Source organism: Echeneis naucrates, chromosome 19 (assembly GCF_900963305.1).
Source record: "Echeneis naucrates chromosome 19, fEcheNa1.1, whole genome shotgun sequence".
NCBI lineage: Eukaryota > Metazoa > Chordata > Actinopteri > Carangiformes > Echeneidae > Echeneis > Echeneis naucrates.
The window spans coordinates 15,423,282-15,441,614 of record NC_042529.1 but is presented as its reverse complement, the minus strand read 5'-3'; the positions used below and the strand labels follow the sequence as shown (position 1 = coordinate 15,441,614).

The 18,333-nt window shown below is 41.1% G+C and overlaps 1 protein-coding gene across 1 annotated transcript in view; it reads left to right on the top strand.

Moving 5' to 3' along the window:
* llgl2 (LLGL scribble cell polarity complex component 2) overlaps positions 1-16,577 on the top strand; it is a 29,085-nt gene extending 12,508 nt beyond the window's left edge. Inside the window, exons 3-27 of the mRNA XM_029527279.1 lie at positions 759-856; positions 1,812-1,893; positions 2,030-2,145; positions 2,391-2,549; positions 3,506-3,668; positions 3,766-3,898; positions 3,978-4,032; positions 4,137-4,291; positions 5,315-5,526; positions 6,444-6,511; positions 6,601-6,754; positions 7,189-7,293; positions 7,569-7,664; positions 7,786-7,982; positions 8,571-8,718; positions 8,799-8,946; positions 9,040-9,156; positions 9,244-9,410; positions 13,217-13,481; positions 14,615-14,765; positions 14,856-14,884; positions 15,071-15,118; positions 15,453-15,495; positions 15,684-15,745; positions 15,834-16,577. Coding sequence (XP_029383139.1) covers positions 759-856; positions 1,812-1,893; positions 2,030-2,145; positions 2,391-2,549; positions 3,506-3,668; positions 3,766-3,898; positions 3,978-4,032; positions 4,137-4,291; positions 5,315-5,526; positions 6,444-6,511; positions 6,601-6,754; positions 7,189-7,293; positions 7,569-7,664; positions 7,786-7,982; positions 8,571-8,718; positions 8,799-8,946; positions 9,040-9,156; positions 9,244-9,410; positions 13,217-13,481; positions 14,615-14,765; positions 14,856-14,884; positions 15,071-15,118; positions 15,453-15,495; positions 15,684-15,723 — 2,949 coding nt within the window. The 3' untranslated portion in view covers positions 15,724-15,745; positions 15,834-16,577. The remainder of the gene's footprint in view (positions 1-758; positions 857-1,811; positions 1,894-2,029; positions 2,146-2,390; positions 2,550-3,505; positions 3,669-3,765; positions 3,899-3,977; positions 4,033-4,136; positions 4,292-5,314; positions 5,527-6,443; positions 6,512-6,600; positions 6,755-7,188; positions 7,294-7,568; positions 7,665-7,785; positions 7,983-8,570; positions 8,719-8,798; positions 8,947-9,039; positions 9,157-9,243; positions 9,411-13,216; positions 13,482-14,614; positions 14,766-14,855; positions 14,885-15,070; positions 15,119-15,452; positions 15,496-15,683; positions 15,746-15,833) is intronic.
* The last annotated feature ends 1,756 nt before the right edge of the window (positions 16,578-18,333 follow it).

Genomic DNA, 18,333 nt, shown 5'->3' with positions numbered 1-18,333 from the left:
TTCTCTAACCAAGTAGGCTATCACACATCAAACTTCTGATTAGATGGATTGTTGATTGACGATGGCTTTGCCCAGTTAGAATCCAGGAAAGTCATAATTTTGTTTTTTGTTTTTTTTTTTAAGAGAAACTTGACAGAATAGCAACCAACAACAGAGATCTTTATTATTTATTGTGTGTTTAGTTAAATTAGACCAACGGAATGGCCCTTAGGCATTTAGCTGTCCTGTTAGAGCCTACGCAAAGTGACATTCTCACATAGACTTTGGGAAAGTTCAGTGGTTTTCTGGCCCCAAGCTGCGTGCGCATATTTCTGTGATGTTGCACTCGAAGGGTTCCTTACATAAACAGAGTACTATGGACAATTGGGGCAGTGGAAGCAGAACTCAGGATTATGCATGCATGCTCAGTGTTTCAATGATTGAAATTTAAAAAACATGAGCTTCACTGACTCTGACAAGGTGTTTGTGCATATTTCTGTTTTTATGCACACACAAAGGCAGGCCCCTGGGGAATATTATATATTGTTCAACATTCAGTTTTAAAACAGTGAACAACTGACTTTGAGCGTAGACGAGTCGGTTCAGTGTTTAGATGAGTTTTCTCTGATCCATTTTTAAATTACTTTTACTAATTAAAGCCTAATGTAGCATCGGAGGAATAAAAGTGTTCATTTTACTGAGGAAACAAGTCAGTAAAATAACAAAAGGATTCACATGTCTATCCAGCTTGGTCTCACCCCTACTCTCTCCCTTTTTAGACAGTGGAGCATGGTTTCCCCCACCAGCCCAGTGCTCTGGGCTACAGTCCCTCCCTGCAGCTGCTGGCCATCGGCAACCGCTCGGGAGCCATCAAACTGTATCCTTCACTGTACCTGTGTGTAAATAATTGTCAGGGAGGAATCCGGGCATCATGTTTGAACTTGAGATTGGCAGTGTTAATGAATGGCTGTGACACAGCAAAATCCTCATCTGCTGCTCACGTTGGCACCCTGTGAAGGTATTTAATTTTCCCACGCGTTGCTCAACACTGCCCGGCGTTCACAGACAGTGAGGTCTGTGTTGCCATAGCCCTTTTAGCACAATTATACTCATTGACAGTGCAGTGGAACCAGTCTGTACACTCTCCCCATTGACACAGAGACACACTGGTTTGGATAACAACGGTAGCTTCTCTCATTAGAGTAATCCTATCATCCAAGGAAATGCACTGCTGTTGGATAAAGGGAAAATTGTGAATGAATATGATTTTAGACACCAGCTTCTGTTCTTTTTTTTTTTTTTTTTTTAAAGCACATAATTTGGTACTATGAGGCTTGAAACAATCTCCACAGGGACATTGTTCCTCCATGATGAAGTCAGGATCAGACTCTACAGCAGCCCTTCAGCTGCTTCAGTGGTTTGTGCATTGACACTAGAACATTATAGGAAATTAGCTTTTTAAAGTTCTTTTTGATAGACTCTCTGCTGAGTATACCACCAACCTGTGTGCTATACAGCAAAATGTCTTTGGAAGGATGCTATCATCTTGTTACAAACAAATGAAAGAAGAAAGTTTGCAATAAATGGCAGCAATCAAAAGTAACTTTCAACATAATAAGTGATGACAAAACCTCCATGTAGTTAAGTTAAGCCTTCTCTTCTGTTTACATGAAATAACACTAAGGTTAACAGCTCATGAGCTTAAGCTCTGTCATAGATAATTAAGCCTGAGCCAGCTAATGTCATCAATGTCATAGTCATACCGAGCTGAATCCAACTCTTGTGTAATTGAGTCAAATCACAAATCTGGTCTGTCCTTGACCAGTGGTCAGGTATGGAGCACCAGGTGTGGAGTTCATGGGTCTTCATGATGAGAACGCTGCCGTCACACAGGTGCACTTTCTCCCTCACCAGGTAAAGCAAAAGCATGAATACACAACTCACTCTGTTGCAAAGTAGCCTGACCTGTCAGAGAGCAATAAAAAGGTGTTCCCTACCAACCTTTTCTAATGAATTCCTTTGTGATTTTGGATTTGTGGCTCATGTTTAGGTTGAACTGGTGACTCTGCTGGATGACAACAGTTTGCACATGTGGACTTTAAGAGCCCACAAGGGCCTGTCAGAGCTTCTGGAGATAGGACGCTTCATGCTTACTGGACCGCCTGGGTGAATCACACTGACATTTCCTGCTTTCTCGCCTTTCAACCAAACTCCTCTACTGAATTCCTGTTTTGGTTTCTCGGCTGTAATTTCTGTCCTGCCTCTCTTTCAATATGAAGAGGTTTTACCACAAAGACAAATACTGGTTGCTGCTAGTGCCAGATTTTGTTCTTCATGTAGGACCAAGTACTCTATAGAAGTAAAGCAGCAACTCTATCACTGGTCTCATCTCCCTTCTGTTCTCGCTTCAGTGCCCCCCCAAGTGTGACCAGAGTGACAGCAGTGCTAGCCCACTCCTCAGGGGAGCTGCTGCTGTTGGGCACAGAGGGAGGACATGTTTTCGTCGTTGAGGTCCCAGGGTTCAGGGAGCTGGAGGAGAGGAACATTAGTCTTGACCAAGTGTCCAACAGGTTGGTGACGTCAGCACAACACACGCCGAATGATAGTCTTGGTTTTGAAGTCATGATTAGCAGCATTTTTTAAAAAATGTGTTGCGAATCTGTTCACATCTAAGAATTATTATTGTCATACGTCCTGAGTCGGGCTGTGGCATGACTATTGCTTTAATCTGTTGCCTCTGAAGAAAGTGTTGGTACTACTATCTAAGACAAGTGTGGGGGGAAAAATACTCATACTCCTCCTTTCATGTTGGCACACTACAACAGCTGCTGGTGTCAGGATGGTGTGCAGAGCAAAACAGACTGCAGTCTGTCTGTACTCCACCACATACTTTTCCAGTCTAGTATGTGAGCATTTAATTAGAGTGTTTGTGGTATCACAGGCGCGAGGAGTTAATAACAACAGACTGCAAATCAGCATTTAGAGCATAGTGTATGTGAGAGATCCTGCTGGTTTACCAGATTACATTTGTTTGAATAGGCTATTCATCATTCTAATTGAATCTGTAAAGCAGCACATGCTGCCAGATCCTTTGAGAAGCACAAACTTGTGGAGCAGAGAGGTTGTGGGTGGTTTTGCTGCAGACGCATTTTTTGCTCAGTTCTGACGCAGTGCATTGAAATGTATTAGCCTCTTACAGTTCAGTTAAATTCTGTCATTTTTTTACGTTCATAGATTAATAATTTAAATATAGAATAATAATTTAAATGATAATTTATAATGTTTAAATTTCATAATTTAAATATACACTGATGCTACATAGTACTATTTGTTTCTTTTTTCTGACAGCAGGTCATATCTTAAACAGTTTCACCATCATCAGTGTAAATATGAATCGAACACTGAGACCAAACACAAACAACAAGATGAATCATTGTCATCAACATATCAGCTCTGCCTCTCAGTCCCCTAACAGTTCATGGACTGATATTTCATTCCTTATTCTTCTCTCTTTGCTTTGTACCAGTGTACCAGATGACTACATTGGCCGCAGGAACCTCGAACACGTAGAGGCCTTACAGGAGAATCCGGTCAACCCAAACCAGGTTGTTATCGGCTACGGACGAGGTCTTATGATCATATGGGATCTGGAGAAACAGCGTGCCATCCAGCACATCCCAGCCACACAGGTAACAGTGATCTGAGTGCAACCCCAGCACAACACGTGTAAAACCAGGACACTTCATCATGGTAGGCTCAATGCGCGTTTTCCTAATTTAACCATAGCAACTGGAGAGTGTGTGGTGGACGGAAGATGGGAGCTACATTCTCAGTTCACACAGTGATGGAAGTTACTGTCGATGGATGGTGGGAGCAGAGGACGTGAATGAGGAGGAAGAGAAGTCAGACATTCCCTACGGTGAGGAAGAAAAGCTTCCTTACTGACAGACAAGAAATGTGTTTTTACTGGCAGCTGAAGATGACTTGTCTCATTTTAGGACATTTCCCCTGCAAGGCCATTTCTAAGATAGTCCAGCTGCCTACAGAAAAAGGGTAAGTTCACCTTATTTAGATCAAGTGTTATTCAGACATCCATATTAATATATAAAATGCAGAAGTTAAACTTAAGTATGTGTTCTGTTTTTGTATCTGTCTAGACCTCCATTCCTGCTGTTCAGTGGTGGCATGCCACGGGCCAGTTATGGCGACAGACACTGTATCACAGTCATTCAAAATAAAACACAAGTGGCCTTGGATTTAACCTCCAGGATCATCGACTTTTTTGTCATCAGGGATGGACCAAAGCACACAGGCAGGTGACACACGTACACACACAGACACACTCACAACTGAATACAACAGCAACTAACTTGTCAGAGAGCACCCTCTCTCCTGAAATCTTTAAAAAAAACCTGTCTAACTAGCACCTGTTATACATTTTTGTTGCAATTTCTTATCTGATCCCTTTCCCTTATTTAATAGCTGTATTTGTGCTTATACCTAGGCCTTTTACTGCACTGAAGCTTCATTGATGTTATCATTGTACGTCACTTTGGTTAAAGGCTTTTGCCAAAACTGTAAATGGAATGTTAAGTTAAAACTGGTTGTAGTACATTTGGTCAACCAAGTTTGAACAAGAGAAACCTGGTTCCTCCTTAACACTAAAATCTTATCTGGTCAAGAAGGAGCTCATGCACGTTTAATTGCTTATGGGCTGCACAGCGATTGGAATGTGTATCGTTGTGGTCCGGATCGGGTCTGTCTTGCATAATGATCAGATCATATTCAGGTGTTAGTGTTTTGACCACAATCATAGAGGGGGAAATTGTGATTTGTGCAAATTTGAAACTCTTCTAACTCAAGCTGCTTCCAGGATCTATACAGGAGCACATTGAAGGCAGAGTGAGATGCGATGACCTGTTTACGTTTCCCCTTAAGGAAGCCATGAACAAGTACCATAACAGCACCACAATCTGAGGACATACACACAGTTTTCTGGTGTAACCTGGTTTCAACATGGTTTATTGTGTATATGTAAACATACTAACTGAACTGCCACTATTTTCCCGGAAAGTATGTAAACAGCATGAAGAAATGCATCATGGTCTGTGCATACGCAGTGCCATCTGTGTTTGCCAACAAACCTTTACAAAACCTTGTGTTCATCCTTTTAATTAGATTTTTGTTTTTTTGCCAAGGAAATTATTTATACATAAAAACTTTTCTAAATGTGTCTGGGAGGAGTAAAAATTCAGTAGATGAGGCAAAGCAAGGGAGACTAACCTTTTTCATGTCGATGTGTAACTGCTGTTATAACTTTCTCATTGCCATGCAGGAGATCCAAGTGCGCTGGTGGTCTTGGTGGAGGAGGAGCTGGTAGTCATTGACTTGCAGACGGAGGGCTGGCCGGTCATTCAGACACCTTACCTTGTTCCCCTCCACAGCTCAGCCATCACCTGCTCCCACCACATCTCTACCATCCCCATTAAACTGTGGGAGAGGGTCATAGCTGCTGGAGAACTGCAGAACACACACTATTCCAAAAAGGTTTGGGCAAATGTCAAACTGTCTTTTGGAGAAATAAGAGGTTTATTGTAAATCGAAAAAAAAAAAAAGAGGTCTATTACAACTTTTATTCATTTCCAACAGATGTGTGTCTGCGTTTAGTATTATTGTTCATTTGGTGGTTAGTTTTCAAAGTGAGGCATGTCTCGCCAATGAACTTCAGGGGAAGCGCAGGAAAAAATTAGCTACAAAGATTACTGTAAACATCTGGGTCCAGATGTATAAATTGTGCCAACATAGAAAAACCATGTCTACACTACTTCCCACACATGAATCTTTATTTCTGAACACAGACTCCCACTTTTTCATCATTTGTACACATGATTTTATTGCAGTGAAGCGAAAATCTAAAGAAAAAGAGAAATTACTGCATTTAACACAAAACAGCCTCAGAGATGCATTCCTTTTTCTAGATATTACTGTAAAGAGCCATCAAGACATTTTATAGTTTAGTGACCAAGTCAAGAATCTCGCTCATCTCAGTTCTGCAGGAACAAGTTCATGATGATAGACACGTGTTCCCTCTGTTTGCTAATTTACGCCTTGGCTAATGTGAAACTGACTTGAGTAGAAATGGATTTTCTCCTAACAATCATGAGCTTATTTAATGCATGACGGTGCACAAACAAATCCAAGTTTTAACTGCCTAAGTAGTACCCAGTGCTTTGAATGTCAAACTGCACATTTAAACACATCGAGTGAAGTAGATTGTGCCAACAGCTGAAGTCTAGCATCGACACTGCTGAGAAACAGATTAACCTGTATTTGACTTTTGAAAGGTCTCCTGGAGGAATGGTATGCATTCCTCAGAATGTAGACACAATGTCGTCTGATCAACCAGAAATTAAACATTAAGGCTGCATTATTGTTAAACTTTCATTTCCCCTCTCTCAATTCAGCCATGGCCAATCACAGGAGGCCAAAACCTGGCTCCAGACCCTCCACAGAGAGACTTGTTGCTCACAGGGTCAGTACAGCTCAACTTTAAAGATATCTACAGGTGCATTTTAACAGACCATTAATCATTTTAATAATATCTTTTCTCTGTGTGTGTAGACATGAGGATGGGACTGTGTGTTTCTGGGATGCTTCAGGAGTTTGTCTGTATCCCATGTACAAGCTAAGCACAGCTGCCGTGTTTCACACAGACGCCGACCCCAATGACAACATGAACCAAGGCACTGAGGGAGAGTGGCCACCATTCAGAAAGGTCTGTATTTATAATACAGACAAGCTTTACTCAGTGAGAAACAGTGGTGATGAACCCAAACTCCACAAAGGTTCCATTTGTTGCTCATTGAATTCACACATCAACATTATTGTCCTTGTGTGCCCTGTCAAAACTATTGTATAATCTCTAATTATATAATAGTGTTCCGGAGGAGCTTTGTCAAGTCTGAGGAAATGACCTCACAGTCAAGTTGTATTGTGCAAAAGTTAGAATCCAAAGTTTTTGGTGCTTGATTTCTGCTTGTAATAAAAGTCAGGATCAGCCTCCAACATTCTTTCATCCTTCACAATTTCGAAAATACAATGGTAGAGAAATATTGATGTTTATTATTATTATTATTATATATTTTTTTTAATTAATATTGGGTTTTTGTTTTTTGTTTTTTTTCCGGGGTGGGGGTGGGGGTTGTGCAGGTTGGCTGTTTTGACCCATACAGTGATGACCCAAGGCTCGGTATTCAGAAGATCCATCTTTGTAAATATAGCGGTTACCTGACTGTGGCTGGTACTGCTGGACAGGTGAGGTGATAGTTCAACAGTTTGTCAACATTAGTTAACATGATATCATGATCATGAACAAATTGTTCAATTAAAATATTAGACATAACGCAAGTAGCAATAAAAGAAACACGTGGAGCTGAAAGGGTGAGGATGCAATAGCCAGGAGTGGACTGTAGGTATTTCCATTCAGCCTTAACTTGTCATGCACACATTTTGAATATTGTAATTGTATACTTATTGTTACACCCGACAACACATGCCTGATTTAGCACTTTAAATTTACTCCTCTGCAGATCCTGGTGCTGGAGCTGAATGACGAGGCAGCAGAGCAAACTGTGGAGGCTAAAGTTGTGGACCTGCTGCAGGGCCAAGAAGGATTTCGCTGGAAGGTAATATCCAGAACTCATCATTGTGTAACTTAAACAGTTACTCTTTCCTCCCTTAAATGGTAAAAGCCTGTGACATTACCTTGCTATTACATTAATGTCCTATGGTTTTCTTGCTATAAAGGGCCACACTCGGCTGGATGTGCGAGAAGAGCCGGTGCTGTTCCCTCCAGGCTTCCAGCCCTTTGCTCTGGTCCAGTGCCAGCCTCCTGCTGTGGTCACTGCACTCACCCTGCACTCAGAGTGGAAGCTCGTTGCTTTTGGCACCAGCCATGGTTTTGGCCTTTATGACTACCAACAGAAGAACAACGTCCTCATCAAGTAAGACACAGGAAAACACTTGGAGTTTCTCAGGAATTCTCTGCTCCATCCATGCAAACTGAGTTTGAGTGTGGTGATTCTTGACTCACTTCCACACAAGAGACCTCATCATTCGAGTGTTTGTCGAGCTCAAGAGCCCAATATTATCTACTGAGAAATCAAAAAGTCTCATCTTACTGTGTGTTTATACAGTGTTTAAAAACATGCTGGATTAGCCCCTTTTAACTGAAGCAACAGCAACATTGAGTTAGTGTTCCTGCTCCATGTTCCATCCCTCCTCCAAGTCAGCTACAAATTACATCAGTATTGTTTTGTGTGATGCTGAATGGAAACAGACAGCCACTAGAGAGCAGATCAGGATCGTCTTATTGAATTTTCTTGATCATAGAAGATGACAGGATGCATAAGGTCACTGACTGAGTTCAAAAAGCACAGAAACAAAAGGTCAAGGTACCACTTAAAGTAGCTTTCAACTTGGCTTGTGGTCCTTTGACTCAAAAACATGCCAACACACAACACTGTTAAACTGAGCTCCTCAGCCCAAAAAAACATTCTAACTTTTAAATTATTACCTCCCCTCATCTGCAGGTGCACCCTAAACCCCAGTGACCAGCTCGCAATGGAGGGTCCTCTCTCCAGGGTGAAGAGCATAAAGAAATCTCTCCGACAGTCCTTTAGGAGAATGAGACGCAGCAGAGTCTCACTTAGGAAACATCACGTCAACAATGCTGCCAAGGTTTGTCAACATCTAATTCAGCCCTGTCTCCACATCACATGCTGTACAGACACCCACAGTACTCTGTTCCCTATACACAGATTCAGGATGCAAATGCTCGTCTGGAGGCCGAGCTAGCAGAAATGGAACTGGCTCCCGTCCAGAGAAAGATTGAGGCTCGCTCCTCAGATGACTCCTTCACCGGTCTTGTGCGGACACTATACTTTGCAGACACCTTTCTTTCAGACAGTGAGTTCCACCTACAAACACTAAATGAAGCCCATTTAAAATAAATAAATACTTCACTAAAGGCTTTTCACACGTTTCCTCATTTTCTCTCAGGTTCGCATAACACACCATCTTTATGGGCAGGAACTAATGGTGGCTGTGTGTTTGCATTCATGCTCCGCCTTCCTCCTGTAGAGCACAGAGCAGACGAACCTGTCACAGCACAGCCGGGTAAGAAACTGTTGGAAATTTGTTTTGTGGCTGTTTTTCCCATTTCTATCCTGTTGCTGTAATGTCTTCTCCTCTCTGACAATCCAGCTAAGGAGATCCAGCTGATGCACCGGGCTCCTGTTGTCGGTATAGTGGTGTTGGACGGTCATGGGGCTCCTCTGCCCGAGCCACTGGAGGTGGCCCATGACCTGGCTCGCTCACCTGACTTACAGGGATCACACCATCTCCTTGTCATATCTGAGGAGCAGTTTAAGGTCAGGAACCTTTTCAAGCAGTCTGAAGGATAGAACTACTGTGAATTTATCTCCATTATAGTTAAGTTAATTTAGCTAGAATTTTTTTTTTTTATATATCGTGATAGTTAATATGATGACAGTTATTGAGCACAACAGATTCTAATGCTAAAAACAAATTTCCCTCATGTGAAATAGATCATGACTTGTCTCGTGAGATTTTTTTTTTTTATACTTGACTCTCAGCTCTCCACCACAAAGTTTATCCTAAATAATAAAAGTCTGAAGTAATTTAAAGTAAATAAATGAATGAAGAAATAAGTCATTCGGAAAAAATAGCCATCATTTCATTCAACAGCTGATCAAAAACATTTCTCAAACAAGAGGAAGTATCTTCTTTTATTTGTCACTATTTTCTTCAGTGAATTAATCCTGTGAATTGTTTTTGTAGCTGGACAACAAATGCAGGCTTGAGATACAATAAACTATAATGATTTTCTTCTTTATAATCATCAACGATGATAATCCTTGAGTTAAGAGTGTCCGCTTTATTGGTATGAGCAGTAACATAGAATCCAATCAGATTTATTTTATTTAGCACCAAATCATCAGAAAGTTCGATCAAGGCACTTTACATATAGAGCAGGTCTAGACCACAGTCTTTATAAAATGATTTAAAGAGACCCAACAGATCCCCTGATGAGCAAGCACTTGGCGACAGTGGTAAGGAAAAACTTCCTTTTAAGAGGCAGAACATCAGGCAGAACCAGGCTTGGGGGGTGTGCACGGCCATCTTCCTCGACCGGTTGGGTTGGGTTGGGTTGGGGGGGGGGGGGGACTCTGACCTTCCCCCAGTAGTCGAAGCCTATAGCAGCATAGATAAAGAGTATATGGACTTTAACTTTTTAACTACAAGCTTTGTCATTTAAAAAAAGTTTTAAGCTTGGTCTTGAAAATTGCTAAGTAGTCTGCCCCCCAGACCCATACTGGAAGTTCGTTCCAACCAACCAACCTTGGAGACTCTAGGAACCAAAAGTAAACCTTCATCTAGAGAGCGGAGTGGCTTAGTAGGACAGTAAGGAACTATGAGCTCTCTGATATATGATGGAGCTTGGCCATTAAGAGCTTTATATGTTTACAGAAGGATTTTAAATTATACTCTACTATACTATTTTACCAGTAGCCAATGAAGAGCAGCTAACACAGGAGAGATGTGATCTCTCTTTTTTTTTTTTTTTTTTTTTAAATTCTTATTAATATTTGTGCAGCAGTGTTCTGAATCGGCTGAAGGCCGTTCAGAGATTTGTTTGGAAATCCAGATAGTAATGAGTTACAGTAGTTCAGCTTAGAAGTTGCAAATGCATGGACTACTTTTTCTGCATCATCTTGAGACAGGATGTTTCAGATTTCCCCAAAGTTTCTCAGGTAGAAGAAAGCTGCCCTACTGATTTGTTTCATGTGAGGGACAAAGGACATGTCCTATTCAAAAGTTACTCCAAGGTTTCTTACAGTGGATTTGGAAGCCAAAGTAATGCCATCCAGACTGGCTAAATTTATTAGATAGTTTTTCTTTGGCTTCATTGATAGGTACAGCTGAGTGTCGTCTGCATAACAGTGGAAGTTGATGCTGTGTTTCCTGATAATGTTGCCTAGAGGAAGCAGATTAAGAGTAAAGAGGATTGGTCCAAGTGCTGAACCCTGTGGGACTCCATAACTGACTACAGTGCATGAGGAGGAGCTATTGTTAACATGAACAAACTGACGTCTATCTGATAAATAGGATTACAAGATAACAATCTACAAAACAGAACCAATCTCAAACTAGACCAGATCTGTCAGTTACTGGATCTGTGCCTCAACATCACATATTTCAAGTTTAACGGCAGATTCTATAGACAAAAGTGTTATGGGCTCACCAGTGCCCCCCATTATAGCCAATTTATACATGGAAATGGTAGAGCACAAGGCCCTAAAATCATAAAGGAACACCTCCAAGCCATTGGTTTAGGTATGTGGATGACACTTGGGTGAAGATCAAAACCCAAGATTTACAACCCTTTACTGAACACATCAACTCAGTGGACAAAAACATCAAGTTCACTAGAGAAGATGTCCAAGATAACCACTTAGCGTTTTTAGATTGTGATGTTCACTTTGATGAGAACAGAAGCCTCCACATTGGGGTATACAGGGACCAATACCTACTTTTTGACTCACACCATCCACTAGAAAACAAACTGGGAGTTATCAGAACCTTGCAACACAGGGCTGATAATGTACCAACCTCCACTCGGGCCCAAGCAGAGGAACATAAACATCTGACTGGAGCCCTGAAAATTTGTGGCTATCTTGAGTTGGACATTTGGCAAGACAGCAGCATGCTCCAGAAATAATACCAACATGGATGATGCTGAGAAAATGAAACAAATGCAAATGCAAAAACATTGTCATTCCATGCATGTCTGGGGTCAGTGGAACTCAGGAGGATTTTTAACAAACATCAAATCCCTGTAAGTTTCAAACACAGTAACACTCTCGGGCAAAAACTGGTACATCTTAAGGACAAGATACCACGCAAACAAAAAAGCAACCTGGTATATGCTGTCCAATGCAGTGAAGAATGCAAGGACTTATATATTGGGGGTGACTAAACAACCTTTAAACAAATGCATGGCCCAACACAGAAGGACAAACTCCTCAGGTCCAGTCTCAGCTGTCTATTCCCATCTAAAGGAAAAGGCACACTCCTTTGAAGACAGCAGTGTCACGACTCTAAACAATCGTCATTCACCAGGGGTACACCTGACCCTAACGTCTGTCGTTCACATGTGACCACAACAGTGGTCAAGTGAAACCAGTACTTTCACAGGTACTTTTGGTGAACACACCCACAGAGGTTAAATATCTGGGTCTTTCTCCACTGCCTTGGTCAGACTAGTGCGGACTATTAAACCAACAAGCACGAACTGATGAAGCCCCTTGGATAAGAGGCGAAACGTCTTCATAGACAAATCCAGTTGCCTACGAATCAATTTTGAGAGAAATAAATCAGATTGGAACCACCTTAGTGCAGTTCCTTTAATGCCAATTTCATGTTCCAGTCTCTGTAGTAAAATGTTATGATCTATTGGTGTCGAATGCAGCACTGAGATCTAAAAGGAGAAGTATGGAGGCTGATCCATTGTCTGAAGCCATTAGAATATCATTGGAGACTTTAACCAGCGCTATTTCTGGGCTGTGATGGGCTCTAGATCCTGACTGAAACTCTTCAAGCAAACCATTCCCATCCAGGTGGTTGTGTAAATGGTTTGCTACTGCTTTCTCAATTATTTTAGAAATGAAGGGAAGGTTCAGTATGGGTCTATAGTTGGCGAAAATATCTGGATCAAGATTCTGGTTTTTAAGATGGGGTTTGATGACTGTGGTCTTAAGAGTCTGGGGTACATAACCCAAAGATAAGGTCAAAGTAATCAGATCTAGAATGAATGGCTCAATTAAGCAAAAAATCTATTTAAAGACGCTAGTTGGTACAGGGTATAATAGACAGAAATTGAAAAGGGTAGAATGTAGAATTTCTAATGGGTTGAATGTTCATAGTTTTTATTAGTTAAAAAAATCATGCATTAATTGTGCTGCTGTAAATAGTCTAAGTGATGATTGAATGTTGTGTTAAGTTGCACAGTATGTATTGCTGTGATGTAAATATTAATGCTTCATTTCCTTATCCAAATTTTCATTTATGTAGATCATTTATTTCAAGAACCAGTTGCTGTTGCACTGTAAAAGACAAAAAAAACACCACCTTGTTTACCTTGTTGTGTGTTTAGGTTTTCACCCTACCTAAAGTCAGTGCCAAGATGAAGCTGAAGCTGACAGCAGTGGACGGCTCGAGAGTACGGCGGGTGGGCGTGGCCTGGTTCGGCAGCAGCCGATCGGAGGATTACGGTGAAAGTGGCCTTGTGGTTCTGACCAATCAGGGAGATCTGCATGTGGTGTCACTGCCTGGAGTCAAGATGCAGGTTCAGTACCCTTGCATCCGCCGAGAGGACGTCAGCGGCATCGCCTCCTGCGTCTTCACCAAGCATGGCCAGGGTAAGGACATGGCTGTTTGCACATGAATGCTACCTCACTCATGAGGATCAGCTCCAGCAACTGCTCCAACCTAAACTTATTCTAACTTAAACCTCATTCTCTAACTACTCTTTTAAAAAATGCACCCCAAGCATTGTAAGTTTTAAGGTATGAGAGTAGTACAAAGACTTCAGCCTATGAAAGGTTAACCCACGTTGCATTTACTTGGTAAAACACCACCAGGGTGCAAATCTGTCTCTGTTGGCCTCAGAGTCTACAGTCTCTTCAGCATGCAGTGATAATATTGTGCCCACAAACTCATGTTTATTACTGTGTTGTTACATGTTAGTGAATTTGAACTGGGTCTTAAGCTGGAGCAACTCATAAAATGCAGTATTCAGGGCCCCTGTGGCTTGTCTGGGAGAGTAGCTAACATTAAAGCTCAGCCCTAACCACAGTGGCCAGGGGTCAAGTTCAACCCAAGGCCCTTTGATGCTTGACATCCTCTCTCTCTTTCTCTCGCCCCAACTGTCCTAGCTTTCTCTCAAATTCCAAAATATTAATCTAAATGTGGATCCCAAAGAAACAAAATATCACAGCAATATTTGTAATATATTGATGTTTACTTTAGAGTTACATTAAAATAGTGTATCATCATCAGCAGAATTATTTTAGAATTATTTACAGTTTTTATAAGATGGATAAAAAGCACACTTTTTTAAATGCAACTTGATGGCTCGCAGCTAAAGTCAAAGAGACTGATAATCTGAGACAGGAATTTACCAGTTGGTTCTCCAGTTGGTCACACTTACTCCACATGTTGGATTCTGTGGAGTAAGTGTGACAACTTGAGCCAGATCATTGTTGTGAGTCAAACACTCACTGGTGATATGTTATCAGAGGAACAGCATCAGTCATAATGTTTTGTAATCAATCAGCAGAAAACCTAGGATTTCTACACTGAGAGTGGGTTAGGTAAGGAGGCACTGAGACAAGACTCACACAGTCATTATGTTACTTGAGAACACTTGAGTGATAGTAATTCCAGTTTCTGCTGATATTAATGCTAACTTAATATGGGCAATGCCTAGGTTTTCCATGTTTAATCTGATTATACCTCAGAAACCTCCTGTGGTGTTCCTCTCTTCTTTCAGGATTCTACCTGATCTCTCCATCTGAATTTGAAAGGTTTTCATTGTCCACACGTCACGTGGTGGAGCCTCGCTGTCTGGTTGAGGTTCCTCTTCATTCAGACAACTCCACCAAACACAGGCCGCTGCATGACGGATTTTCATCTGCTCATGGGTGCGTTCCCTCAGTTTGTTTATCTCAATGTGGAAAATTCTAATTCCTGCAGCCCTCATGTCTTCTTTTTTTTTTTTTTCATATTGGTAGAAATGCCAGACATGACAGTGAGGATCCAGGTAACATGTCTTTCAGAGGCTCAACATCACGCTCAAAAATGCATGTGCCATTGGCTGAGTGAACACTACATGTCCAGATGTAGTGTTCAGTTTAATGTGCTTGTGTTAATGTGCTATCTGTCTGTTCTTTCATGCACGTCTTATTTGTGGCTGTCGTGACCTTTGCCTGCTGCCCGTGTGTTCCAGAAAGCGCAGCTAGACGTGTTATGGAGCATGCTTTGCTGAATGATGAGAGTGAGTACAGAGGAGAGAATGTATTCAACTTGTGAATAGGTGAATCACTCCTCAGGCCCCTCTGTTATTATACTTGAAGCCTTCAGTGTGGTTGCATATGCACCATGTGCTACCTCTCCTAACTGGTATGTCAGCTTTCTGCTCCCGTTGCCATCGGACAAAATCCACATCAGCAAGTTGGAAACTACAACTGTGTTTCCAAATCGTCATCATCCCATTGCATGATTTGTCCAACTTCCTGTGGACACTGCCAGCTGTGTCCTAATGTGACTCAACAGAGGCTGCAGGTATCTGGTGGTCTGTAGACTTTCTGACTGTTTGTGTTTTCTTCCAGAAGTACTTCAGGAGATCCAGAAGTCGCTAGAAGGTGACCAAACGTAAGTGTCAGCCAGACTATATACAGACCAGTTAATGAAGAGACATGTTGCAGGTCTGAAGAGGACCTCATTCATTGGCTCTTTTACTGAAATACTGTTCTTAACGTGAACAGTATATTTCCAAGCATTTCACACCATGTTTGCACTTACCGGTCATGTTGATGGCAGCTGTTGTGTGTTTGACTCAGGTCATTCCTGGAGAATAATGTGAAGAGTGCTGTAGCTTGAAGGACGCTGCTTGACAGTGAAGGTCAGAGGTCGTGCCTGTATAACGTTTTGTGTCACCGAGAGTTTTGGAGTGGATGCAATGACATCACTAACCTGTTATGTCTCCTCAGAGAGCTGACCTGTTGATTCTGCAGTCCTGTAGCCATAACCACTACTGTCCCCTGGCCCCTCTCCTCAGTGACTGACCTCTCTTCTGACTCTAAGCTCACCTCGGCCCCTTGTACAGACACCAAAGGGGCTCTCGGCAGGAGTTCACATGGAGCGCCACTATGACTAGCAGTGCAGAAAGGATGAAGGAAGAGACACCACCTGTGCCTAAAGACCACACACTGTACTTAAATCATCACAGCATCAACACACCATTTCACCCAAAACTACATGAAGTACATTCCTGACACATGGCCACTGCCATAACTCATCGATGCCAGCATCAAGCCAGAGACTCACATCGGGCAGGAGATGCAACTGTCAAAGCTGTTAGTTACGTCAAGACTTAGATCGTCCTAGAAGGCTTTATCGCCACCAGCCTCCTCGATGGAAGCTGATCCAGCTGATCCTTTCTGCTGCAAGTCCCGCCGGCCTTCATCCCCTCCACATGGACACAAATGGAAAGACTGGGTGGGGGGGATTCAATAATGAAGATGAAAATATTTTGCCGAATTTTATGATGTGATTTGTGCCTGTTTTTATTTGAACTTCAGATTTATTCTATGGAGGCTGATCTCTGCCAGGAAAGGAAAAGGTCAGAAACGTCTGATATGAGAAAAGAATTGTAACCCCACCCCCCTGCTAAAAAAAAAAAAAAAAGAAACTCAAAATGAGTCAGATTTATGAGAAATTAAATTAGGGGAAAAGAATGGTGAAACATCTGAGCTATTAAAACTGAATTATGGATTTTTATTTTTTATTATTTTTCAATTCAAACACCAAGTAAAAAAAAATGTTTTGATCTAATTCAATGTCATGTCTAAGGAATTTGTTTGCCAGAATCATAAATTTATTTTGTGTATTTTCATGTTGTAGATCATTTTTAGCTTTTTTTTTTTTTTTTTTTTTTTTTTTTCTAAGTTAATCAAAGTTATGTTTTTGCTCATAGTTCGGAGTTAGGCTCACTTTTAATGAAGTCATTGTAATTTGGCACCTTCAACCTTGACTGCATCAACATTTGTTACAATTCAACCTTTTCTAAGATTGACTCATTGTTATAACTTGAGTCAATTAAGGTGAATAATCTCAGTTTAGTAAATCAAAACCTCAACAACACATTTCTGACGTTCTGACTTTTTCTTTTTTTGCCATAATTTACCTTCTCCAGTTTTTCAGATAAACTGTCAAGGGAAGCTGTTTTTAATGACATCCCAGGAGCGGGGATATTTTATGTTTGTTAAATCACACTGTTATTTGTTTGTAATTTTTTGTTTTGCAGTCCTAATTTCCTAAATGAGTAATAGCATTATTGTATTGCACCACTGTAAACAGGCCTCTCCCCTCCCATCCACTCTTATTCTATGATAAATTAACTTGCCATAGGTACTTCACTACAGCGGCGTTCACTATGCTGGACTTGTTTGTTTGTTGTTTTTTTTTTTTTTTTTTTTGTTTTTTGTTTTTTTTTAGGGCGTTTGAGGGGGTCTTTTTCAATAATTATGTAAGCCCTTTTGTTATGCCAGCAATGAATAATGTAATTTAGGAATGTAATTGTAAGCTAGTGAAATCTTTTTAATATATACCGTATATATGTATCCACAGCACCTGTGGACCTTCTGTAACTGGGGTTGGCTGCTATTTAGACCATTCAAGGAAATATTTTGGTACTGTTTCAGAATGCTGGGTATTTTAGCATCAACCTAGATGTATATTTTTGTAGTGACTTGATTAAGAATCCTTTTTTTTCTGTAACGTCACACTACAATTTCTTGTGGATAATTATTACAATTATTTTTTTTTTCACAAAATTGAATGTTTGTTTTTTTCATTTTGTCAGCACAGTCACACATCTTTACGCCTACACTAAAATCACTCCAGTCGGAAGGGTGTATGCATGTTTGAATCTCTGTGTGCTTCACTGAAACCTGAAGAAACCCTTCATATTTATATTCACACCATTTTGGCCTGACTTGATTATATTCCAAAACGTTTTCTGTTTCAGGTTTTTCTTTCCCCATAAACTGACTCATTATCTTACTCTTAATGAGCTGCAGCAGCCAGGTCTCTTCTGAAGTGGTGAAGGAGGGATCAGTTGTCATACATGTACAGCCAAGAGTTTTGATCATCTATTATGAAACTAGGTGCTTTGTCCACTAATCACCTGTAGCCATGGGGGTGGCTTCACTGCAACCTGACCCTTGTAAGGGCCTGGCAAAGGCTGTCCCAGTAAACAGAAGCAGTGCTCTCTGAGAATGCCCAAGCAAAATGAGTTATCGTCATTTGCAACTTGAAGATGTTCAATGAGCTGCAAAATCCTTGCTTAACTCTGTTGTTTTCAGGAGCTCTGGGGATCATTTTTATCTTGGGTTGCAGCTCAGTAGCTGTAGTTCAGAAGGTTGAACTTGGGTAGAAATTTGCTCCAATTTGATACATTCAGTCTGAATTTGTTCTACTGATAATCCA